The sequence below is a fragment of the Gallus gallus genome, chromosome Z, assembly GCF_016699485.2.
Source record: "Gallus gallus isolate bGalGal1 chromosome Z, bGalGal1.mat.broiler.GRCg7b, whole genome shotgun sequence".
Lineage (NCBI taxonomy): Eukaryota > Metazoa > Chordata > Aves > Galliformes > Phasianidae > Gallus > Gallus gallus.
Genome location: NC_052572.1, coordinates 67031496 through 67059155, shown reverse-complemented (window position 1 = coordinate 67059155; position 27660 = coordinate 67031496). Strand labels below are relative to the sequence as shown.

The 27660-nt window shown below is 36.0% G+C and overlaps 1 protein-coding gene across 8 annotated transcripts in view; it reads right to left on the bottom strand.

The window, feature by feature from the left end:
* C9orf84 (chromosome 9 open reading frame 84) overlaps positions 1-27660 on the bottom strand; it is a 52707-nt gene that overhangs the window by 14431 nt on the left and 10616 nt on the right. For 5 of the 8 annotated variants that reach the window (XM_040656326.2, XM_040656324.2, XM_040656328.2 and 2 more), the window contains 17 exons: positions 27184-27346; positions 25235-25337; positions 24359-24515; positions 23012-23116; positions 19596-19725; positions 18664-18758; positions 17741-17983; positions 15452-15904; positions 12732-12857; positions 10125-10301; positions 8588-8695; positions 6833-7020; positions 6211-6402; positions 2372-2444; positions 1833-1902; positions 1118-1296; positions 496-601 (listed from right to left, as the gene is read on the bottom strand). In XM_040656326.2, coding sequence (XP_040512260.1) covers positions 496-601; positions 1118-1296; positions 1833-1902; positions 2372-2444; positions 6211-6402; positions 6833-7020; positions 8588-8695; positions 10125-10301; positions 12732-12857; positions 15452-15904; positions 17741-17983; positions 18664-18758; positions 19596-19725; positions 23012-23116; positions 24359-24515; positions 25235-25337; positions 27184-27346 — 2668 coding nt within the window. The remainder of the gene's footprint in view (positions 1-495; positions 602-1117; positions 1297-1832; positions 1903-2371; positions 2445-6210; positions 6403-6832; positions 7021-8587; positions 8696-10124; positions 10302-12731; positions 12858-15451; positions 15905-17740; positions 17984-18663; positions 18759-19595; positions 19726-23011; positions 23117-24358; positions 24516-25234; positions 25338-27183; positions 27347-27660) is intronic. The other 3 variants (XM_040656325.2, XM_040656329.2, XM_040656330.2) reach the window with 3 other exon arrangements.

Sequence of the window (27660 nt, the reverse complement as noted above, 5' to 3'; positions counted from 1 at the left end):
TCATCAGAGGGCTGGAGCACCTCTCCTATGAAGACAGGCTGAGGGAGCTGGGCTTGTTCAGACAGAAGATAACGCTCTGAGGGAGACCTCACTGCAGCCCTCAAGTACTTAAAATGAACTTATAAACAGCAAGGAGAGCTACTTTTTGTGTGGATAGTGATAGGACAAGGGGAAATGGTTTTAAAATAAAAGAGGACAGGTTTCGATTAGATGCTAGGAAGAAATTCTTCTCTCAGAATGGTGGGGCACAGGCATGGGCTGCCCCGAGAAGCTGTGGATGCCCCATCTGTGGAGGCACGCAAGGACAGGCTGAATGGTTCCTGGGCAGCCTGATCCAGTGCCTGATTTAGTGGATGGCAACCCAGCCCATGCCAGAGGAACTGAACTGTAAGGTCCCGTCCAACCCAAGGAAGGGATCTGTATTTTGGAAAACTGGTTCTATACCCTGGAAAGCTGAAAGTAATTAGTAAGATTAAACAGGTCATTTTCACTCACTGAGATTCCAAAAGCTGAAGAAAATCTGGCATATTAAGAAGACCTTCAGTGGTGAGAAACACATAAGGAATCTGTACCTCCAGAAGAGATGAACCACAGTGATTCCCTGAAACATTTTGCATACATAAGATAATAGTTTAGTGAGCAAAAATTTCAAGACATACTTCAGTATGTAAATAGATGTATGTTCAAAATACGCAGCTTTTATTCATCCCCATTATAATGCTTCTGTTATATGCTATTTTTTTTTTCCCCCAAATTAAACTCTTCTGAATCCCTTTCAAATTAAGCTCTAGCTTATATTTATTCTTTTAGATTCACAGCAATATTCTGTCAGTATGGGGAAGGGTAGATAGAGCTTTTATCAACTGTCAACAACCTGCAAACTTGGCAGAAGTGTTTTATAAGAGATCACCAAAACTTACTACCACATTCTGTCCAAACGTAAGATCATAACCCAAGAAAAACATCTTCCTATCTTTCTGTATAATGTAATCAGCAATATTTGCCTAGTTTTATCCTGCATAATTTATGATTCATTCTCAACTCACATACAAACATGGCACTTCAGAGAATAGAAAATACTTTTCTCATGTATCTCAGTCCAATTATTTGTACTTACCCATTTGTACTGTTTCAGGGAGGATGGTTTTAAAAGCCATGTATGTAATATTTAGATTTTCACACTGTCTTTTCCAGCAAGAATTTTCAGAATAATCATATTCTATCACTAATGAGAAGTGTTGCCAAGGGAAGTCAGCTCCAATGTTCTGATTTTGTATAATAACACAGGCACATCTACTGAGGATATTAAAAAAATATATGTGTATATATATATATATATATGTATTCAGGTACAACTACACTCAGAACAGATTAAACACACTTTTACTTTGAAGAATTACGGTTGTTTGAGAGCTGTTCAGAAAAAGAAATTACCCTACCAAAATTTAAAAACTGTAATAGATTTTAAAAGTCATTTTAAAATTTAAAGCTGCACTCCCCCATTGTGCAATTATCTATTTAAACAATTCCTGTCTTCCTGCATACTCATACTTCGTCATTATTTCAACCTTACACCTTTTATTTTACACACTGGAGCGTTTTTTCTAAAGCACTTATTTGCAATTGCAAGGGGAGTTCCTCTGAGCCTTGTAACTAATCATTTTGCTGGAGTTTGGACAAAATTTTCTCCTCTCAGAATGAAGCTGTACATCCATATTCTGAAAATTTGTCCAGAACAAGATACTATAATAAAAATGAACAAAGGTTTTACTGAAGAAAGCCATGAGAAAGGACTTCTGTCTATGTTTTTTAGAATCTAGATTTTAACTTACTTGCTGATGATATCTTTATAGCCCAGAATGTTTTCTTTTTTCTCAGAATTCAAATCAATAGCTTTTAAACCTGCATAAAAATTATTAAAATCTTAATCAAATCAACTGCCTTCTGCTGGTACAAAGCTAGTACAGAACGAAGCACTTTTTGCCATTAAGTTTTAAATCCCTTTAACCTTTTTGTATGCTTTAAGTTTTGCAAACATGACTGGAAGATGCAGCTAAGAAAACTGTTATTTGTGTGACACAAAGCCCTCTTTTGAAAAGTTTAAGTTAGTTGGATTGGCTTGTGTCTGAAATCAAGTCTTAAGAAGTGAAAACAAATCAAACATTTAACAGTAGAAGTTATTGTAATAGTAAAAACATTGTGAACATCTCCCTCCTTTAAAATATTCTGAAAGATAACCTGTCATTTTTTTAAAGAGCAAAGGAAATTCAACTTTATTTTAAAAAGCAGAAGAACTATACAATACATGACGTTGCTAACATTTAAGCAAAAAGTCACAAAAGTAAATTTTAAGATTAAAATAATTGCTTACCTTCTACTCTAGATACAGTGTGAATGAGAGCTGCTTTTTCTCTCTCTGAGTCCATTCTTATTATGATTAGTATCTGGAAGAAGACAAGTTAAAGAAGTAAAAACAAACCGTAAAGCATTCCTTTCAGTCCACTTAACATCTTTCTTTCTCCTTTGAAAAAATAATAAAAAAAAGGGATTGACTAAGCAGGTGGCAAAAATGGAAATATCAGAATTTTCCAAAATTACAAGTACATGCAAATATTATTACAATATTTGAAAAATTACAGTATGAAAGATGCCAGTACCGTAATTCATTTTTATGGACAGATCGCTTCTAATAGACGTCTGAAATCTGAATTTTTAAATCAATGCAAAAATGATTTTTAAAGATACAAAGCCATTACACTACATAATTACTGTTGCACAAGCAGATTATTATTGTCACATTAGAGATGTTATCCCTATGGAGGCAAAACTTAAACTGAAGATATTTAGAATTAAGGTGGTGATGTACTGGAGGGAGTCACAATATTCTGCCATACTAATTAGAAAGATTTTCCAGACTGTAAATGTGGTGCTTTGAAGCATTACCTCTAAAGCCTGATTACATTTGATCGTCACTAAGCATTTCTGAAGATGGAAACATTGAAAAGACTAGAATCCAGCAAATAACCATACTCTGGTCACTACTGGGAAATGTGTTTACCTCATCCATAATTTTGAATGGTACAAACTGAATTTGTATTAAACAATCAAAACATTTAAATAAGAATGTGTACATACACACAGGACTTATACCAGACCTTCAGCTTCAGACAGGATGACATTTGAACTGGTACGAAATTTTATATGCACTTTTCAAGATACAAACAAGATAGGGCTTTTAAGAAGGCACATAGCATGTCTAACTCTAAGACCTAAAGGCACAAGATAATTATATATGTAAATGTCAAAACTCTGTTAGACCTTTTTAGAAAATAACTTCTGGACATCTATCCACCCGACAACCTTAAAAAAAGACAAATTTCCACATGCTGGTGAAGAGAACATCCACCTGACAACCCAGTGGTTCCTTTCAAAGCAGTTTTGGACATCTCTAACTTAAAGTGCAGATCTGTTTTTTAACTACATCACTTAACGGCATACTCAGGACATCCTGTTGAGATCTAGATGATATATTTTTAGTGATGTTCTACATAATCATGAGTAGAAATGAAACAAAATGAAACAGAAAGATCAAAAATTCATTGCAGATTTGTTTCTTTTATTTTGTTAATAAGTTATTGCTTACAAAGGAGATTTCCTATTCTGCTACCATCACTAATAACTTTGTCTCATTAAAGGATAACTAGGTTATCGTGTTTCATATTTTACTAACAGATCCTGATGTGATATGACAGTAGAAAATGGCTTATGTAATACAGCTTTTATTTTGCATTAAAGCTAGAATACCTCCGTCTCTTCTGTTTGACTGAGACCTGTCACTGAATGTCAGTGAAGCATGAATAATCTTATTATTGTGAATAAAATCACATACACTCTGAAATTCTGCAGACACAAATTTAAGTCAAACTGGCAAGTCAAAACTCAGTTATATTTCAAAATTTTAAAAATCACATCTAGTGGAGTTCTTAAGGCAGGCAAAATTGTCACTGAGCTGACATTAAGATGACAAAGTTGTCGTATGTCTCCTAGTACAGTATGATCTGAGTAACAGAAAGCAAAATGCATTATGATTAAGAACAAGAAAATGATGCTGAAATCAACATACAGGTACTCCTGAAGATGAGCACCAAAACAATCAATAATATTTTGTTTTAGGTGCCTCATATCCAATTTAAATTCCAATAAAACAGCTAATTGTACTTGATTTAGCACACCTATGGTGGGGGCAATCCCAAGAGTAAGTCAAGTGCAGGTTGGGCAATAAGTGCATTGAGAGCAGCTGAAGGGGCCTACAGGAAAGGTGGGGAGAGAGTATTTATTAGGGATTGTGGAAACAGGACAAGGGGGAATGGTTTTAAATTGAAAGAAGGTAAATTTAGGTAAGATATTTGAAAGAAATCCTTCATTGTGAGGGCAGTGAAGCCAAGGCCCTGTCACAAGCTGCCCAGAGAAGCTGTGGATGCCCCATCCCTGGAGGCATTAAGGCCAGGCTGGGTGGGGCCCTGGGCAATCTGATATGCTGGGTGGCAGTCTTGTCCACAGCATTGGGTTTGAAACTGAATGGGCTTTAATATTTCTTCCAACCCATTCCATGATTCTATGATTTTATATTTTTCTTTTCAGGAAAATTAAATCATCACACGTTCTCTTAACAGAATCAAAAGAAGAAGAAGTGAGGCATGAGAAAGAACTAAAATAAACAAAAATAAGCTTGAAGATTTGAGGATTTTTTTGGCTGCGTCTTCAGTAGCATAAATGCTATTGCAAAATGTCAGGATATTTAAGCATATATATAGTATATACATATAGAGATTTCTGTTTTACTATGTGGGAAGTGTTCTGTAAGTACATAATAAATAATACACAAATGAAAATGATATTCCCTGCATGGAATCACTCAGAATATTCACATTTCCAGAAAAAAACTTCGTATAACTAATTTCCTCCACAATTCTATTATCAGTGCCATAACCATGCCTTACAGGTATTTACTCATATAAATGTAATACGGGGAGTTTGGCCAGATACATTTGTCAAGCAGAGACTATAGATAACAGTAATTATACACTCCACAGTGCCTGTGCTCTGAGCACCACTGCACAAATACACAGCTCTTGCTTGTGCTATGAGTTTTTGCACCAGAGGAAGATAAGAAGATTGAAGCTGCCAAATAAAAGGTTATGATGCAATTTACAGTAATTGATATGACACAATATACTTATCAGAGGAACAAATACCATCCGCAAAAAACGAAGCTCTTACAATTTTAAAACTTCTGTGCATGTTGTTTTACTCTTGCAGCAAGGGGAGATTAAAAACACAAACCTGCATTACTCCTGATAGATGTATAAAACTTTATATTATCCTTAATTTTATGTTACGCCTCTCTCCATTATACTTGAAAAGTCGTGGTTGTCAGGCAAAGTCCCTAGTGATTGGAAAGTGGGAAACATCCCAGCCATTTTTAAGAAATGGAAAAAGAAATATCTGAGACAGCCAGCACAGCTTCACAAAGGGTAGATTGTGCCCAACAGATCTGGTGGCCTTCTATGATGCAGCGGAGGATGTGTCTACCATCAGTAGACAAATAGAGAGCAACTGCTGCCATTTACCCGGATTTCTGCAAGCCCTCTGATATGGTCCTGCACCACACCCTTATCTCTAAATTGAACAGATATGGATTTGAATTCTGGATTATTCATTGGATTGGTTGGATGGTTGCAGTCAGAGGGATGTGGTAAATGGCTCCACGTCCAGCTGGAATCTGATCACAACTGGAGTCCCCCAGGGTTGCATCTTGGGATTGCTGCTCAACATTTTTATCAATGACATGACAGTAGGATTGAGTCTATCTTCAGCCAGTTTGCTGACGACACTGAGCTGAGTGGAGCAGTTGACACAATAGAAGGACAACATGCCATTCAAAGTGATCTGCAGAAGTTTGAAAAGTGGACCAACATTAACCTAAAGAGATTCAACAAGGCCAAGCGCAAGGTGTTGTGCTTATGTTGGGGTAACCCCTGTGGAGCCCTGCAGGGAAGGACTTGGAGGTTCTGATGGATGAAAAGCTGTACATGAGCCAGCAGTGCATGCTAGAAGCCCAGAAAGCTGAATTTAACCCAGGCTACATCAAGAGGGCCAGTAGGGTGAGGTAGGTGATTGACCCCTTCTGTTTTGACCTCATTTCCCCACCTTGAATACTGAGGCCAAGTCTGGGGCCCGCAGCACAAGGACACAGAGCTGTTGGGGTGAGTCCAGATGAGGGCCACAAAGATGGTCAGAGGGCTGGAGCATCTCTCCTACGAAGAAAGATGTAAGAAGCTGGGCTTGTTCACCTTGGAGAAGAGAAGACTCTGGGGAGGTCTCATTACAACCTTTTAGTACCTGAGGAGAGTATAAAAGTAGAAGGGAGGCTGACTTCTTACAGGGGCAGAAAGTGATGAACAAAGGGAAATGGCTTCAACTTAAATGAGAGAACATTTAGATTGGATATTAGGAAGTAATTCCTTAATTCAAGGGGGTTGAGGCACTGCAACATGTTTCCCAGAGAAGCTACAGATGCCCCATCCCTGGAGGCACTCAAGGCCAGACTGGCTGGGGCTCCAGGCAGACTGACCTACTGGATGGCAACCCTGCCTATGGCAAGAATTTGGAAATGGATGATCTTCACAGTCCATTCCAATCTAAGCCATTCTATGATTCTGTGATTTTCCTTATTTAACAGATACCATTTCTCATTTAAAGATTGTTTTACAATTATTACTATATTTTAGATCAATTTCATTTGCTTAGAGAGATAGTTTATATTGCTAACCTTAATACAGTGTTCCTCCGCATTAGTTTGCATCCAATTTAACATTCGACACTGAAGCTCTGTGAGTTTGGGACTGGATTCATGTTTTTTCTGGCTGCTGTACTGTACAATCTTCAGCTGCCTCCAGATAGTGTTCAAACAGGATTCTAAGATGTTTTTACAGATATCCTTTGCTTTAGACAAATATCCTGTTAACAAAACAACAAAAAAAGTAATTGCAGAGACAAAAGACATTTGTTAATATTTGGATGCCTAATCTACATGTACACTAAAATATGTGAGGATAGCTTGCACAAAAAACGCTAAGCATTTAATGGGTGAACAATAAGGAATAATACTACTATTGCTAAGCTTGTACGTAACTGCCATTTATGAAATCACTATACCTCCTGTAATATCTATTATATGATTCCAGCTAGAGTTACAGAACATAGTGTTTTGGAACTCTGTTATATTTAATTGGTCTGTAAGGTTTACACTAAAGGAGTTCCACTGTTCAAAGCTTTACTTGTCCTGTGTTTTCATCATTTTGTTCCCTGTTATTATAATTACTGCTCAGCTCTTGATGTCTTTTATACAAATGGTGAGCAATTCCAAGGGTTATTAAAAAATGCACGAAGAAAAAAAAGACGTGATGAATCACACATCACTGCACAAGGTCATAACAGTAAGTTATGTGTGCTAAGTGAGAACTACAGGGTCTATATAGAACTCAATTTTTCTAGTATCTTTTTTACATGTGCAGTATCCTGTGGCAGGTGCTGCTAGGATTAGGACGCACAAATGCTGATCAACATAACAGGGAGAAACTTCTCTTATCTCTCCCTCCCATCCTCATACTATATACTACAATAACAACAGAAAACAACCCTTTTTGGAACTCATATGTTCATTCTGAATTTTTCTCCCCATTTCTTATTGCTAAGAAATTATTAGGCAAATACAAATTATTTTTCCAACAGTTCAGTTTATGGCAGATGTTTTCCATTTTTTCATCTTTGAAGAAACACTCTCCATGAAGGGATAATTGGGAATAACTGAAGTCTGAAACTCGACCCTTTTTTCTCTCCTACAAACACGGAGGGAGCCTGATCTTAGGGCATCCAAAAAGCCATTAATTAATCTGTTCTGGTAGATCTTTCTGAAAAATCACAGTACAATGAGTAGCATGGTATTGTAACCTTAGGCATAAACTTAGGTTATAACGAATTTTTCAGATCCCAAATCTGATTAGAATAATAGTACAGAAACACAAAACGGTCACTGTGAGTCCAGTGCTAAGATCTGGGTGGTAAATTAAGATTTTGTTTGAAATAGCCTTACTTTTAAGTACCTCATTTTCAATGAACCTAAGACTGTTGAAGTGGAAATTGTTCCATTTCAGAATGTGAATTGTATGCAACAAAGAACCTGTCACTTTTGCATGTTTCCCAGTTGCGACACAGAGATTCCAATTAAAACTTGTTGTTTGGAAAGTAGTAAACACATTATGTATGTAGATGCTTGTATCTACATAATAACACAGACAGTGGGATATTATTCAGGAACTGAGCACACGTGGCACCAAAGTACAGTCATTCATACCTAATAATGTAACAGAAATAAACAAGCAAAGGGAGAAGAAAATGACATGGAAACTATGCTGGATGTTTACTGGTTGTCAGCTTACACAGTTTACAGATATGAAATACTGTAGAATAAACACAAAAAAACCATGAAGATTCTAGGTATCATTGTTCACTAACAAAAACAGACCTAGTGCTGTGTCCAAGCCACATGTTAACAGAAGGTCTCGACATGTCACCAGCAGATGCACCAGAGCAGCATGTCTGAACAGCATGACCTCTTTCTCATCCACTTTACCTTTACAACGAGAAGACTTAGGTGTTGTCTACATAACATTTCAGTAATTACACAATACATACGCATGCAATTTAAAAGAACTCAACATCTCAGAATTTTCCTTAAAGCAGTTAAATAAGTATAAACTTCAAAGGCTGCTCAAGAAGCAAAAAGCAAAATATGGTCTAACTTTCTCATGTTATCTGATCCACAGCAAGCATCGTATGGGGCAGCATTTCTGAAAGATGTGTAGGCATAGATGGTGTTTGCTGGAGGATGGGATAACAGTTCCTCTAAGTCTGACATTAAATTCACACCGCCTTAGTGATTTTAGTAAGATGATTTTCAAACAGACATAGAAACTTACAAATTTCCTATCTTTTGATCCTCCATACTGTTGCCTCATCTGAGTAGTCAACAGCATGTTTTTGTATACTCTTCTCAGAAATGTTTTCCTTTCTGCAATTCACTGACATGAGTATAGATTTCAGTTTCTCCCTCACACAGTGGTGAAGCTGATTGCTTTTCTTTTAGAAGCTCCCTCAAATTAAGAGAACTCTGCTGATTATACTTTTAATATGGTAATCCTGTAAATCACAGGCTGTCATCTTGCAGAGACCACTAAAATAATTTTTTGTGTATCTTCTTGTTCATTTGCAATTTCATTGTCATTACTATTATTCTGAGAAAGATATGTTAAGCCCAGAAAGCTGTAAAGTTTGAAGAGTTGAAATTTTGTCAGAGCTTGTGACATAGTATGCAGACTAAGCAGGCAGTAGACTGCTTGCTCTATTATTCTGCAGCTATGAGCAGTAAAAGTAGAAAAAAAAAAAAAAAAACAGAAAAATCTGTGACAACCAAAGAAGATCTTTACGCTAAAGATATGAGAAGGACAGCAAACTTCAAAGCAAAATATGGAAGATACAGAAAGCTTTTGAATATTTTGCTTTTTTAAAAAAAAAACTTTTTTTTCTGGTTCTACAGAGTTTGCACATAACAGAAATGAAGTTAGAAAGAAATGCAATCAACATGATTTTTTTTCCTTCTAATTTCTGAAGTAGGCTTAGCATGACTCATTTATTTTCCCTGTAGTCATGCAGATGGGAAAAAAAAAGCTACCAAGAGAAACGACAAAAACATACAGACAGCTTTTCACTTTAAAATATCTAAAATGAAATAAATCATTTCAATAATTTGATACAGAAGCAACATTCTTTAATCATATCTGAAATATTTTAAATTGAAATTCCATCAGAATACTTCTTGTGTTACAATATTTAAGCTAATAAATGTAAAGCTAAAAAAGTAGGAAATATTATTTTAGAAATAAAACCATACAAGACAAACTGCTGAAACTTTATTTCTTACTTAACAGAGACCTTGAGCTGTGTGTCACCAAATAAACCTACATTAGCACTGCAGATGAAACACAGACTATTTAAAAACATACCTTCTTTAAAATGATCACTTATCACCTTCTCCTGCTGTTTTAGGAAAAATCTTGTGTGATCGAACTTAATGTTGTCGAAGCTCCAACTTACAGAAGCAAGTACACCCAGACGTGTCAAGTCTTGCAAAGCAGAAGCAGCTGCACCCTTCAGCAGACAGTATGACTGGCATTGGCTTTCTGAATAAAAGAAAACACAATAGTAAAGTTCAGTTTCATGTACCAGATGATAATATTCAGAACACCTTGCAAACATGAAGAAAGCTGTAACATTAACAGAAAAACAAATGCTCACTAGCGAGCCTGCTGGGTCATAGAATTAAGCTACTCCTCACAGCAGGCAACTGTATTATTTCATCCATCTCATAAAGTGACCAAAATGCATGACGTATAGTTAGGATTTTATGACTCCCACTAAGATTGAACTATTATTCCATTGTTTAATTATCTTCTACTCTGTAGCCTAAGCTTAGACTTATATTATTTAATTTCATTTGTTATGATAAATTCAACTTAAACAGCACTTCTGCTTCCCTGGCATCCACCTTCTGATGCCTTTGGCTAGCAAAGCCAAAGAAACCGATCTCTTAGTGCTTTCATATTTTCATATAAATAGTCCTTAATAGCTTCTAGGTGGCTGTTCTATTATTCCTTCTAAGTCATAACCAAGTTTTTTGCAATTAGAATCCTTGATGGATTTGATAAATGCTGAGTGAGCTCAAAGGAATGAACTTTTCCACAGGAAAGATAGTGAAATTCTTTAATACCCATTATCTTAATAAGTTCATCATAATAGTTGAGTTGATCTTGTTAAGGAGAAATCAGTGAGTCTTCTCTTCCAAGAATTTACTATTACTTTCCAAAGTATTTTTGGCTGACACATACAAATCATGTAATTCAGCTAGCTGATGACCTATGTTTATTTGGTCAGAGCATTACTTCCCAACAATTAAAAAAGAACTCATTAAACATCCTAAAAAAAAATTACTATCATGTCCCATTTTTCATTCTGTGTGAAAATAGGTCATATAAGACAGTATTTTGGATGCTCATTGTGTAATTTAATACGGGCATTCCTGCACTGATGTATCATTTTATTTCTAAAGTATAATTGTAGTAATCTATCTTCATTGTTTTGCTGTTAAAAAAAAAAAAAAAAAAAAGTATAGGTGAATCTTTCTAACTTCTATTTTGGCTGCAGCTTGTTTTTGAGAAGATTCCTATCCATCATATGCAAGGCCATCTCAGAATGGATTGGGTTGGAAGGACTTAAAACCCACCCAGCGGCAGGGCTGCCACTCACCAGATCAGGCTGCCCAGGCCCCCATTCAACCTGGCCTCCAAGCATGGGGCATCCATAGCTTCATCACCCTCTGAGAAAGGAATTTCCTCTTAACATTTAATTTAAATCAAAGCCTTTTCAGTTTAGAACTGTTATCCCTTGTTCTGCCACTGCATATGCTTGTAAATGCAAGCACCCTTTAAATACTGGAAGGCCACAATGAGGCCTTCTCTTCTCCAGACTGAAAAAACTCAGCACTCTCAGCCTCTCTTCATAGGAGAGATTCTTCAGATCTTTGCTCATTTTCTGGTCCCCCTCCAAATTTGCTCTTACAGGTCCATGTCCTTCTTGCATTGCAGGCTTCAGAGCTAGATGCAGTAATGTAGGTAGAGCTTCACAAGAGCAGAGGAAGACAGTTACCTCCCTCAATCTGCTGGCCATGCTTCTTTTGACATAGCCCACTGTAGTACAGGGTTTCTGGACTGCATATGCACACTAACAGCTCATGTCCAATTTTTCATTCACCAGTACCCACAAATGCTTCTTCGCAGGGCTGATCTCTATCCTTTAATCCCCAAATCTGTGACATTGTTTAGGATTGTCCCAATCCAGGTGCAGAATCTTGCACTTGGGTTTGTTGAAGCACAACGAAACACTCTCCATTTCAAGTACTGTAGTAGAGTTGGGCATGCTTTGTATGAGTTTACACTGAGGCTGTAAAATATGTTGGATAAATGTCTTTTTAATATTTATCCAGCAGGAACAGTTCCTATCTACAACTCCTACTGTATGGCAGAACTGTAGTTCTCAGTGCATGTTCTTTGATGTAATGTTTTAAAAAAATACAGCAGCAGGAGTTCATTGAGGAAGGCTCAGTCATGCACTAGAGAAACACACAGCAAATCGCTACTGTGTGGATGTAGCATGGTTGCTTTGTTGAACTGTACTTTATTAAATACATTTTCACTGCTAATCCATCCTGCCACCCATTCTCTCATTTACTCCATGGAAAAATTCACATTTGTAATTTGAGAATACTGATTAACCTGAAGAGATTTCATGTCAGCTGACTTGGGTGTGACATAACTAAAAACCTGTATTTTTTGGTTTGCATGGGATTTGTTTTAGTCTTAAATCATAATTACATAGCCTGTTCTCACATCAATGTACACAAACGCCCATCTCTTTTGAATGTCATCAATCACAAGGATGATAGTAAGCTTAATAATTTCCATATTTGTCTGACTGGCATTTTTAAATATAAAATGCTAATGTGCTACAGTGCTATGCATCTATAGTGCTATAAAGTACATCAAAAATTAGTATACCTGATGCTTGAATTTTGACTATGACACTGCTGTCATTCTCTTCCTCTTTTTTCTCTGTTCTTGCAGGCTCACAAACAGAAACGTCCTCTTTATGATCAGGTAAATGTAGTTCTTCAGGCTGTAGCACTGAGTCATTGAATCAGGGATAAAAATTTTGATAAAAACATAACAAAATCCAATGATTAATATGGCATGGATTGTGACATAACACAATCCAATGATCCAATCAATGATTAATTGTTTTGTAAATGACTTTACATGCAAAAAAAGCTTTTCAAATTAAGTAGCTTGTATGACATATATGATGTTTTCTTTTCACAAACATCTTTCTTTTCGTGGTCTCATTTACTACTGAAAAAAAGCACTGAGACAGACCAAGATGTGGCAGTGTCAGGCTGCACTTCCTAGGAAGTGAGGCACTAACAAGTTCTCAGTCAGTGTGAGTGGAGATGGTAGACAATGAGAAGTGTGAGTAGAAAGGATTAGATAACATAAGCAACCCAGAAAGAACATGGAAACAGCAAACGGCAGAAGAAAAATTTTCTTTGAACAATTGCTTACCAAAGACAACATTTTCTTCCTATCTATCTTACAGCTACCTATTGCAAGTTACCAGTATTTTAAAGTTTTTTTTTTTTGCTTTGTTCTTTATAAATGCTGATGCATGACCTCCATGCACATCTGTCCACGAAGCTTCCTTTGTCAGAGCTACCTCTTATTTCAGAAATGGGTTCTGACTGGTTGTCCCCTAAACACTGCCAATTATTTTCAGTTAAGAACTTCAGTTAACTCAAAAAACAAACTAATCAAACGGAGATGAAAATATAATTCAAAAAAACCCTAAATTTCTAATTAAGTTTAAAAGCCCCCTTGTTTTAAAGAGCTAAATGAGTTTTAAAATTGGATCAACAAATTGCTTTTACTTCTTTTCTCTTGTATATTTTCTAAACTAAGTATTATGCACAGTGGAATCCTTAAAAAGTAAGCTAAACAAGAGAAACAAAGGAGGAATAGACCTATGAGCAGTGCAAGTATTCATTCAGCTAAATTTAGAATTACTTTTAATAAGGCTTTAATTATTACAAAAACGTATACATTTACACCTTTTTCACATCAGTGCTTTTCACATTAATAACTATATATTTTAATGCATTGTTTTTACATCAGACATAACAGATCTGTTACACTGGGGTCTACCTGCTAGCATCTATCTTTCTACAGTTTCATTAACCTAAACTTTCACAAGATTACTACTCCCTGCTTGGAAGTGTAGAATTGACCGCTTGCCTTTCAAAACATTTTTACTCGACTTCTTAGGAGATGCAGTTGTAGTGAGAATTCACTAGGTGGTAGCATAAGGCTACACTTCTGATAACTTGCTCTAGTATTAAAAGTGAGATTGCTGCTCAGTAAGGCCATGAAAGTCTTTTTTTTAAAATTTTCTCTCTTTTTTTTGGGGGTATGGGGGGAGTGGGAGGGGGAGAGAGGGGAAAAAGGGGGTGATGTTTACGAGAAACTGCAAAAGATGAATTTCACCCAGAATTAATTTGCTTTATAAGATTAAAAATGACTTGAAGTTAAATAAACATCCAAATTCGATTCCACAGGAATTATTGCTTAAAATTTTTACTTAACATTATTTTTTCAATGGTGAGACTTCATTGAAACACAAATAAAAAGTTGGTGTCAAAAACTCGGGTACACAAGTCCAAAAAATGAAAAAAAACTTTTTTTTCATATCACTGTATAATGAAAATGAGTTTGGAAATACATCACTGCCTCACAAAATATCCCACTCCTTTACTTTTTTAAAACAAATAAGGACTTCCTCCTACTTCTTTTTTCTCTCTTTTCAGTCCTGCAGTGCTCACTCTATAGCCTGAGCTTCTCTCATAAGCACTGCTATCTGTGAGAACAAAGCCGCCAATAACTTTTTGTTTTCTCTAACACCTGTACTGTCTCATTATTTTCTGGGGTTTATAGAAATAAAAACAGTTCCAGCAGTTCTTTTAGTGAACTTTATCTCTTGTTCACTGTGTAGGCTATGCTAACTCTACAAAGGCAAAAGTAAAAGTATTGATTTCTCCAAAGAGCTCATTCAGGACATACAGAAAAAAGAGAATCTCAGCATGGCTGAGATAGGCAGGGACCTCTGTGTCTGTCTGTTCTAACCCCTGTTCCAGCAGGAGGACCCAGAGCAGGATGCCTAGGACCACATCCAGGCCACTTTGGGGATCTTCGTGGAGGAAACCCCACAGCATCTGGGCAGCCTGTGCCAGGGTTCTGGCATCCACACAGTAAATAAGTGTTGCCTGATATTCAGATTTTCTGGACTAAGTACAATTTAAAGTCATTCTTCAGAACAGGAATAAACTCACATATATTTACACTAAAACCAACCAACCAACAACAACAACAACAAAAAAACAACCAGCCAACAAACAAACAAAACCAAAAACCTCCCCCCCCCAAAAAAAACAACCAAAAACCCAGAACAAATAAGCAAGCAAACAAACAAAACCCAAAGAAATCTGAAGAACAAATGAAGTCAAGAACCTTAGATGAAAATTTAACTACATTAAAGATCTTAAAAATTGTACCACTGAACTGACATTTTTCCTCTGTAATTCTACAAACATGAGATACCAGCATCCATGGTAACTGGCACTAGAAAGCAGTACTGAAAGTGGAATAACAGCAGAATAAAATGATTCACATACCTTTTTCAGGACTATCTACGCCATTTTTTTCCTGTCTTTGAGCGATCGTGTGTTTACACCTGAGCATTATAAAGTTGTTCAGATCAGAATCATCATTGTCCCATTTTGAATCAAGTGTGAATGATGTGAGCTTTTGACCCTCAGAAGAGTTGTGCTGTTCAAAAGGCACATCTTTACAGCTGACGGACACAAGTGATTTGTCTGTCCTCTCTTCTCGGTTTATGAAATAAACAGGCTTTTCTATCTTACTCTTTTGTATACGTCCTCCAGCAACATTTTCCAGAGATGTATTTGTTCTGTCTATTTTGAGAGAAGATGCAGCATTTATAGGCAGGCCAAAGTGCTGCATCGTGGTCTGAGGTGACATACAAAGATCAGTTACTTCGTCCATCTCATGTCTTTCACTAGAAAGCAATTCCTGATCTGCAATGTAATTCTTCTCTTCAGGCCATCCTAAAAAATAAAATTTAATTTCTCTGCTGTAATGCATTTTTTTTTAATTGATCCTAGTTGAAGTAAATTACTTTGGATTGAAAGCGTTTTTGTATTTCTTTTCTGTCTTCCCAGATTGCTAGAATTTGATTTTAGAAAATCTGTACTGATTACTCAGTCAAAATGCTCAATTCTGAGAATCAGAAGGCCATGCTACTGTTCTGTTATCAGTTTTCAAAAGTGATGCTTCCTGCTGTTAGGTTTCTAAGAGGTGGAATAGTAACACATTTGACTGGGAAAATTTCTCCCTTATATCCAATCTTAATCTCTTTTAGTTTGAAACCATTTCCCCTTGTTCTATCACAACAGACCCTACTCAAGTGTCCATCTTGTTCTTTCTTATAGCTGCTCTACAGATATTCAAAGGCTGCTATCAGGTCTCCCTGGAGCCTACTCTTTTCCAGGCTGAACAGCCCCAGCTCTCTCAGCCTGTCCTCATAGGAGAGGTGTTCCATCCCTTGGCCCTCCTCTGGACACACCCCATCCGGTCCATGTCTCTCCTGTACTGAGGACTCCCCATCCGGACGCAATACTCCAGGTGAGGTCTCCCCAGTGCAGAGCAGAGGGGCAGAATCACCTCCTTCACCCTGCTGGCCACACTTCTTTTAATGTCGCCCAGGATACGGTTGGTGTGGGCTGCGAAGGCACACTGCTGGCTCATGTCCAGCTTGCCATCTACCAGTACCTCCAACTTCTTTCTAGCAGGACTGTTCTCTATCCTAGTGTTTCACAGCTTGTTCTGGTGAGGGCTGCGTGACCGAGGTACAAGACTTTGCAGTTGGATATGTTGAACCTGAGGTTCACCTGGATCCACTGCTCATGCCTGTCTAGGCCTCTGTGAATGGCATCCCAAGTCTCAGGTCTGTCAACCACACCACACAGCTTGTTGTCATCCACAGACTTGTTTATGACAAAAAAAAAAAGAAAAAAAAAGTTTATCAAAATATTCTAAACCAAAATTACTATTTCCAAGGGAATTATTCTGTGTAGAATCATAGAATAACTATCTTAATGCAGAAGATCTCTAAGATCACCTAGTTCAACCACTACCCATCACCAAAATGCCCACTGAACTATGTTCTTAAGAGCAATGTCTACACATTCCTTGAACACCTCCAGTGATGGTGACATCACTACTTCCCTGGGCAGCCTGTACCAATATCTCAGCACTCTTTCAGAGAAGAAATTTTTCCTAATATCCAACCTGTACCTTCACTGGTGCAACTTGAGACTATCACCACTCATCCTATATCACTGCCCCAAGGAGCAGAGGCCAACTCGCAACTTGCTACAACCTCCTTTCAGACAGTTGTAGAGAGCATTAAGGTCGAGACCCTGAGCCTCCTCTTCTCCCAACTGAACAATCCCAGTTCCCTCAGCCACTCCTCAAAGACTTGTGCTCCAGGCCCTTTCCTTCTTTGGGCACGCTCCAGCACCTGTTTTTCACACAACGAAGAGTACACTTGTTCAAGCAGTGGGCTGCAATGTATGAAACCATTTAATTTAAAAGTACTATGGTTGACAGAAGTTACATTTCATCTGCATGATTTTAGAAAATATAACTTTGCGTTTTTAATCATTTTTGCTTCTGCAAGATGTTTTAAGTTTCTGAAAGTACGCCTTAACTACAGCCGTGTTTCTGCTTCACTGTGTTAAAAAACATTTTGATCTTGAAAACAAAAAATCTTTCATTTCTGTCCTCACTGGAATTATGTAACCATCCCTTTCTCTCTCTTCCTCTATATCTATCTTTGCCTTTTTACCACTGATTTATTTTATTTTAAAGAAGATACTTACTTTCTAACTGATGTACAGAAAACTGTGTGAATGTTTCTACTTCTGTAGAAAGCAAACTGTTTGTACTATTGGAATTCCTCTTTAATTGCTCCAAAGTATTAACGCAGACCAGATCTAATCCCATATGAAGCCACCAGTCTTTCTCTAGTGAGGTAAGCATTGGTGTTTCTACATCAATTGACAGTATTTTCTTCAGTTCTGTGAGAGAATGGTGCTGATATTCAAGTTTAAAGCTCTGACACTCTACAAAAACAGAAATCAACATATAATATTAATAATTTAGACATGAAAATAAGCAGATTGTCATTTTGGAAATGAAAAATATCAGGTACTCTTGACCTGTGTAGTACACATATCCCTTGGTTTTATTTTCATTTGTAAGCCTGTGTCCATTATGAGACTTAAAAGCAAAGCAGTTACTAGTAATGAATATTCTGGTGCTGTCAGAAATCACCCACAGCTTTTTTTTTCTCTTTAGTTCCATAACATGAATTCAGCTCTTGTCAAGTTAAAAAATTATTTTCCATTTTTAGTATTTTCCTATTGCTTGATAAACATTACTTTAGGTAAAATAGCATCCAAAATAGAATTACTTCAATAGATTTTATTATTAAGTTCAAATTACCTCACTTCTTAAATACAGTTAGTAGTACTGAACAGAACATTTTGTAATGAAGTGAAACTCTTCATTCAAATCATCTCCACAGAAGGGTACATGACATACTACATTCTTTGTTGCCATATTGATATTATTTATGGCTATTTTAAAAAGCCAGGTTATCCAAACCAGAGAGTTACATTAACAGGGTAAGCCTCAGGGGCTCAAAAGACATGCTCTATATTATGACATTATCTTTGCCACCACATTTTCTCCATGTATGCGGAAATGTCCAATATCAATTAGAAGTTCCATATTTCCTTACCGACAAGCAAAAGAGAGCTCACATTATCCCAGTACTTCTCTGATTGCCATACCAAAGAGTCTAAGTATTCCCTAGAGGGCTCTGTAATCAAAATACTAAGAAGAACATAAAGGAAGACTTAGAAATGTGAAGTTTAACAGCATTATCTGTTGAATTTTAAAACTGATTGATTTATACAAAACTACTTCTAAAGATACACCATGTCTCCAAATTTCATGTTCATATACTTATTCATTAAAATATTTTCTTGTGCCTATAGGACATAATTTCATGCAACAAGATTGTAAGAAGGAAGATGTGAGAGAAGATATCAAGTCTGTTTTGTGAAGCAAATTGGTGCTGAATGAGTATTCTCTCTAGATTGCATTTCCTTCCAAAAAAGTTATTTAAAGCCTTTCTGCATATGTGGAAGAGACAGCAAGACAAAAAATGCTAGTCTTACAACAGAATAAAAAGGAAAGGATGAAGCCATCCTGACTCAGTGTCAGCATGAAAAGGCTTGAATTCCATTGCTATGTACCTTCAGACCACGGAAAATACTTCCTTACTTTCTCCAGAATCTCTTCCAGTAGGTGATACCTGGTAAATGTATATACTTGCTATATATATAAATATATATATTGATACACATACATACATGCTATATATAAATATTTACTGTTGCCTATTCCAAAAATGAGAATGGATTTTCAGTCTATCAAGTCTCCCAGGAGAAAGGGGTTTACAATAGAAACTGTAGTTTGTTTTCTCAAGCTCTGCTAAAAAAAGCCACAGATAGAGATAATTCACATTATTTATACCATAAGACAATATATATATAACTGTCTCAGTGCACATCACTACCAATTCACAGATGAAAGCAATTTTTGCACTAATTTTAAGGATTTGCACTAATTTTATGACAGAATTTATTATTATAAAGTTCTCATTACCTGTTATCAAAAAGAGGATTAAGTTCTTCTTGAAGTCCTACACAGAGAAAATTCACCTGCGATCTTTGTTGTTTGCACGGAGGAGTTAGAGGTACTTCCATTTCATCTTTCAGATATGAGATGTGATTGGCTAGAAAATGCATAAAACCCCACCCAAACCAAACAAAAATCTAATGCAGTTCACAAGGCTTCATGTGAATAAAGCATGCAAACTTAGAAATTTTACACTGATGAAATTCTGCACTAACATTTGTAATATTTTAATGGGATAATCCACCACTTCAGCAATAAAAAACAAATAGGCATACTTCATATTTAATTACCAGACAGCTTGGAGATAATAATGTATAGAGATTACATTTCCTTACTCATTCTGTAATGCAAATCTGGCTACCTACTCTCCCATGTAAGATAATGTTTAGGATTAAATCCCCAGGTATTATGGATGAGGTTTGATGTTAAGTGACAACCACTGCTGTCATCCTCAGTTAGTTTCCACATAAATGAAACTGTTCAGATTGGAGAAATGAGACAATTTTGTGGTGGCTGTAACAGTGCACATGTAACTGAATAGAACCAGAAAATTCAGGAATGAAGTTCAGGCTTATAAGGATGGAATTACATTTTCAAACAGAGTTAGTTCTCATTTTAATTTATAGGTGAGAACACTGAACTGAATCACAGCACTGTTTTCTAAAAGCAGTATACAGACAAACATGCTTGTTACTAGTATGTGTCAGACATTTTTCACAACCTTTTTTTGCTAATCATATTAAATGCATATATTTTAAAGGATTATTTCTTTCAATTAAAATCTTGTGCAGAATTTGCAACTTTGTGGGTTTCTGGTATAATTCCATAAAAATTGGAGGTCTATATGATTTGCCTGGTATTCATCTCTCTAGCACTCTTCCAATAGTATTGCAAGTTAAGTTTGACCAGAAAGCAGAGGTCACAAAAAACAAACAAACAAACCCAACAGTTCTTCCATGTACTTGGAAAACTAACAGACAGAAAAAGTGGAATTACTTTATTGCCTCCATACAGAAAAACATTTGTAACAAATTCCCTATTCATTCCAACAGGCTGTAAGCAGCTGCAACCACCATAAGCATATTGTTAGGCCAACTGGCAGTCAGTAAGCTATGAATCAGACACCTGCCCAGCTGCTTGCAGCTGTTCCTTGTACAAACTAACAAGCAGATTGTAGGAAAGGAAGGATACAAGAGAGTGTTAGGAAGCTGGAGAGTAAACAGAATACACTGAAAAGTAAGAAATTAAAGTTGTTACCAAAGAAAGAAGCACACTTCCAAATAGTATAATTTCTTTCTCACTTAGAACCAAAAAAAGCTTTGTGAACTTCAGCTGGGAACCTCAGATTCACTAATATCTTTTTCATGTCGAGAAACAAATTTAACAATTTTTCTTAACAAGATAGGAGCTTATCTCAGGACAGCAAAATTCTTGACATAACAATTACTTCTCCTTCAGCAAGACTGTTCATACTCATTTGCACCTAATTATTCTGCCCTTGAGACTGGAATGTTTTCACCCACTACATTAGCTAAACACTGCCTACACTTAGAGGGTTATTTACTTTCTAATAACATAAAAAACCTGAGTGACTTCTCTTGACTTTCATCTCCTTTATCAAAAGATAACACCCATATTTAGCAGAAAAGGTTGGTAAACAACGAATGCTGATAAAAAATGCCGTTATTTTAGGACTGGTTCTCCTTGGAGTCTTAGCAAATATGTTGCGCTTCTGTTAACTCACATGCAGCAAAACTAAGAAAGAGGTGGAGAATACTAAGGTTTCCCTGTTGAAATTTGATCCCTGATATAGGAACTTCCATTAGGAAACAGTGTCTTAGTAACATGGTTGGGTTTGCAGATGTCAAGTTGGCAGATCTGCGAACATCTTTAGAAGAAAGAAAAAAATAAAAGAAAAATATGTAAGCTGTCTGTGCCCTACTGACTGAATCTTGCTCGGTTCAATAGCAGATCTCAGCCAGCAAATTGGTAACAGAGATTAATGATGTCACTTTCTTTTAAAAAACAATTCAAGATGTCTTGTCTACTCATCTATACTGGAAGAACGGACAAGACCCTAGGTAAGGCCATAGCCAACTTGTTATTACTGTATACATAAGAGTTCCAAATTTCTCAAACAAACTGTACTTCAACTCCTCCTGCTTATAAGTACTTCAAGTAGAGAGCAGGCAGCTAGTTTAGTGGATTCAGATTAAACTTGTGAGGCAATAACCTCCAGAGGGAAATTAAATTTAACTTGGTCTTGGTGGGAAAACACAAAGCTTAAGGCAAACCTGCCACACACCAGACACTTTGAGCAGGTATGATTGCTCCCATCAAAATCGCACTACAACACAATGTCAGGAACATGATGCTATTAGTCTGAAGGAGAAAGACATCAGTCTTCTTTAAATTACATTAAAACTGAGATTAAAAAAGGGTTTTTGATCTGAAGAAAACACAGAGTCACTCGAGAATTTTTATAAATGCTGGATAGAAAATTACCAAGTGAACATGTACTGTAGAAGAATGCTGCTATTGCCCAATACAAAAATAGGTAGACTTTCTGCAAGATAGAACATACATCAGAGGGAGAAATTGTAGAATCACAATATCACTAGCATTGGAAAAGACCTCTGAGATCATGTAGTCCAACTATCCTAATAGTTATTCATCTAAATGTTGTTTAATCAAGTATTGCCACTTTTCCAAGGACACAATGAATTTCAAATACCACTTTATGCCCAGGCTTTTCAGAATGAAATTTCCTGATTTCAGCATAGGAAAAGCAAGGATTTAACCCACATGTTTCAGCAGCTCAATATTTTCACATTATTTCTGCGGAAAACAGCTTCAATGGCTGTTTGAATTCATTTGACACAGCATTACTGAGCCACTTGTAAACCAAAATGCTTGTGCAGCAGTTTTGTACCTCTGGAATACTTGACCTTGGTACTTCTCCCAGAATTGTCCTCCAACACCATGCTGTGAAAGTATTTACATAAGGACTTAAACTTTAAACTGCACTCTTTCACTCCAAGACCGTAATCAACTTGACTTCACTTTCCTCTGCCCTCCATGAGTAGATAAGTTGCAAGATAAAAAAAATAAATACAAAAAACTAATGAAATGTGAAAGTTACAGGCACCATCTTTAGCCTAAAGAAATGTAAGGAACCTGAAGCTGGTTGCAGTTGGCTTTCAGCACTCTTGAAAGGAGCATGGCACTTCTACCCATCAATAGTGAAAGTACAAAATAGCTTACCCAAGCCAACTGCTCTCATTTTAAGTAAATGAGGCACATGTTCTCACAAGAATGTAATATAGAGACAACTACCTGAAGAATTCATTTGAAGTATCAGCATTGGGTGTGGGTCTTCTTACCTGATTCAGAGATTTCCAACATACTTATGCTGCTACTGGAGCTAACCATTGGAGTAGGACAGTATTTTGCAATTTCCATTTTGTTCACAATTTTTTCTTTGAGATCTGAAAACGGATTTTAAATGATGCCATAAATTGACCATTTATTGATTTTTCCTGTCAAAACAAATTTTAAAAACCTCCTTGTGGGATCCCCATAATTCATCCGTATGAAAAATTACCATTATGCTTAGTAACACAAAGTGCCATAAATCAGACAATGATCTATAGGCCAGAACAGTGCCCAGTCTTGTCCCTTGAAGTTGCTGGAAAACAACTGCAATGCACTGTAGTCGCCATCTGAACCACTCGGCTTTTTTATTACTATAGAGATGTGATTTCTGCAAGAAGTAAGTAACCTAAACGTAGTTTACTATGATTGTGTATGTAGGTTCTCTTGCTGCTGAAGAGGATTAAAATAAACATCAATCTATTCCTTTTTATTTTATACAAAATCCTCAAACATCTGCACTGGAGGCCGGGTCATTTTGCTTGGTACTGGAATATGACGTGCATAATTTAATGTACTAAATGTATCAGAGAAGTGAATATGAAACTGCTCTGTGCAAATGTTGTTTTAAAGTCTTGCTTCCACCTTTAATAAGCGACAGGTTTACTCTATTTTGTATCCCCCAAAAAGAAGCAGTTTTCCTCACTTGTTTGATAAAACTAATGCAAGTTTATTTATAATTTATTTTTCAGCTCAAAGTCCCAGGCAGTATCTTTTTCTCTTCACCACACAAAATAATTCTACAGACACAAATCCAATAGCCAGTAACTGTCAGTAAGTCACAGTTAATTGTAGTGTAACAGTCTGTCATAACTTTTCTTAAACTGCTTTAAGAAGTTGCTACTGTCATTTAGACTGTTTCTCTTGTCCATGCGAATATTTAATCCCTTTCCCCTTAGAAATGTGCTTTTACATAATTTATATGGCATGAATATATTTCACAGAATCTTCTTGAAGATTTCTCTGAAAGTAATACTTAATTACAGATAGTATAACATAAAATTATTATACGAATGGAAAACCAGATATCATGCCTCCTGTTTATTTTCAAGTTTACAGAATAACTGAGGACTAAACCAAATGGCAGACTGGCCATTTCCCCTTGGCTATCTGATGAGACATTTCTAATACTCTGAAATTTGGGTGTGGCATAGTTCATGGTTGCATGTACAGAAATTCTAATTTGATACACTCTGAAATAAATTCTAAGTGAACTGGATGTAAAAGAGCTAGATCATGTTAAGCCTGTGAAAACAATCACAAAACTGGGTAAAGCATTTCAGAAAACCAGCTCTCACCTTCTTTGGTCACCTCTTCACGCATATTTCCATCAGCCATATTTTCTGAAGCTAAATTTAATAACTCCTTCAATTCCAAATATGATGGAATCTTAATGGAATCTGATTTGCTGTTGCTGCTTTTGCAGAATTCTAACTCAAAAGGCAACATGAAATACTGAAAAATATTAATCACCACAGAATTGTAAGTAAATTTTAAATTTCCTTTGACATTATTGTACAGACTTAACTTGGAAAAAATTATTTAGTTAATTAAATTAATTCTAACCTGATCTCAGAGCTTTTAAAAAAGAATACATGTGAAATATACATGGCAGACACAAAACTTTGTTCAATACATAGAGAAATGACAGTGTACAATATTAAAAAATGAACCAGTGCAGTAAAAAGAGTGGATCTAAACAGGTATTTCTGAATTGAGTAAAATCCTCATTTGTTTAACTGAACGTTTGTTTTTTGTAGAATATTAAAATATGGAGAAAGAGATGAATTTGATTTTCATTTTGTTTCCTCAGAAAAGACACTTGGTTCCAGAGCAAGCATTAGAACTTTCTCTTTTCTATAGACATACCACGGCTTTCTATTCCAATTCATTTGGAACATTATGCAACATTATGTACATAAATATGTCAACACATCAGGTTTCAGTAGGAACAATGTAACAGAGTAAAGATTCCTAACAGCTGTATTGAAAAAGTAAAAACAAACAAATAATACCTGTGTTTTTCTAACCTCAGAAACAGGAAGCTTCAAATATTTACAAAATATATTAAAAAAAAAAAAAAAACTCTATAAAATGACCTGCAGATGAATAAGCATTAATGCACATACAGCAATCACTAATAAAATAATTGGGCAAAAACAACATCATGATACCTCTTTATCTTCTAATGTTGTTTTACAGAAGTCCTCCTTAATTCCTTGCAATTCATTCTTACTCTTCTGCATTTGTATTTCATTTTGGAAAGTCAAACATTCCCTTTAAAAGACCAGAAAATAAAGCAAGTGATTACTTCATGTCTAAGATTGAAAATCTTAGCAGTAGCTTTGACAGCTACATATGTGGCAAAAGTTATTTTTTTCTAAATCTACACTTGGCACTTCCAAGGGATGTTTTAACAAAACGTAATAATTATAGCAATTGTTTTTCAAGAAACAGTACATTAGATGCTGAGTAGTATCACCTATTTAGATGTGTCTTAAAACAGCAACAACAACAACCAGAAACAAAAGTCTACTTTTTAAAATTGTTAATTTACAACTGCTCTGTCTTGTAAAATTGCCTGCTTCCTGGAAAAAAAATCTGCAGATCTGATTTTCTCCTAAGATTTTATGCTTTATACAAAATTTCTCTAGTCTAAAATGTTATTTGATTTCAGTCACTTTTCATTCCTATTTTCAGGAATCTTTGGTGCACTAAAAAAGTAGAACATGCTGACTATTAAAAAAAGAAGAAGCATTTTCCCTAATTTAAGTGATATTATTCTAAAACGGCGAGAAATTAAATTTAAGAGTCAGACTATTGCTTGCTTTTTACAGCAACAGGACAGGGTGAAAGATTTTTCAAGCATGAAGAAATCTGTTCATTGGATCTGCTCCTTGTGGCCTTTATAGGGTAGTAAAACTGTGAGAAGAATCGCTCTTCCAGGGGGACAGCTTTTTAATCTACCCCTGGCATCACTATCTTCCTAGAGGAATACTGTAGATTGAAGAGTAAAAACACGTCCATGTCTAGCTTGGAGATACCCAACTTTACATTAATTTGAAATTTGTCTAAATGTATATTTGTCTACATGAGTCTCCCTGGGTGCTCTATCAGGTGATTAGGACTCCCACCATGATATATTTGGTGGCTTGCTGGCTGTGCATCAGCAGGTCAGAGCTAGTTCTCTAAATGTTCACACTAACATTTTTTCCCATGTGACTGTTATTTCTGAAAGTTACAGGGGAATTTTTATTACATTCTCTTTGGAGAAATTTACTAAAATCTACATATGCACAACGCCTTATGTCCAGAACTCACTGGAAGATTAGAACACATGTTCCAAAAAACAGGAAAATAACTCATGCTTGTTCTATTATTATGTAAGTACAATTAAACTAGCTACATTCTACTTCGTCTTGTGAATCTGGCAACCCTGACAAGTGCAAAGTTATACAAGTCAACCAAACATGGAGTAAATCAGCAGAAAATTTAGCCAGACTTCACAAATACATATATATAGATTAATATGTCTACAAAATATTGAACACATTCTGAATATACCTTACATGTTTTTATGATCCAATTTGCTCAAATCCCTGATATTAAGACACCGTCCAATTAAATCAATCAGCCTAACAACATGAAAGCTAGCAAAACCAGAATAATATTCAAAGTTGAAGAACTGCAACTCAGTGGGGTAAAAGCAGGGTTTTACACACAGAATGACAGAGAGGAGGGAAAGAAGGAAAAGAAGGAACATGGAAGCATGAGTAAAATCCTGACTCAACTAAATTTAATGGCATTTTACTGAGAGGGAATCAGGCAGTTGAGGGGAGCATGAGATCCCTTGAAAACGGACATTCTTCCAGCATTCCAAGACTAAATTCCTGAGCACAGTTAATACTTACAAACTGTAATAATGACATGACTTCATTTATTCATTTGTTTTAAGTAGCATATATAAATTTTATGCTATGATTTTTTTATATATGGGAGAAGAAAAGCTGAAATCTTTACCCGTTGAGTTAGTTAAAAAGGTAATATATGAAATCTGTTAAACTGTTAAAGGCTTTACTCATAAATTATTATTTATATTTGATGTTATTCAATTTGTGGATACCTAAAAATGTTCTCTTCTGTTAAATTCTCTCCTTCAGAATCTAAAAGAGGATCTCTCACACAAAAAAATTTTAGTCTGCCCAGAAGTGTAGATAAATTAGGAAGTTTTTTATGATAGTTTTCCAGATCATCAACAAAAACAAATTCATCTTCAACATGTAGATCTGAAGAAAAATAAGAAAAAGAATGATCAGAAGAATTGCTGAGTGACAGTCCAAATGCTACAAATATCAGCCAAGCAATAATTATTTCTTAGTTTAAATATTTTAGGGTTTTAAAGTTTTAAATGAAACTAAGTCAAGATTTCCAGTGGCCTAACCGATAAGCTGTTTTTCTTTAGCTTTTTTTCTTTACTTTCATGTAACACTCATTAGAAAGAGAAGCTACTTTATTTTCATTCCCTTGTTTGCATTATCAAGGATCACAAGGACCTTTTGCAGTAGGTTTTGGCTGAGTAACTCAGTCCAGTGCAGTTTGT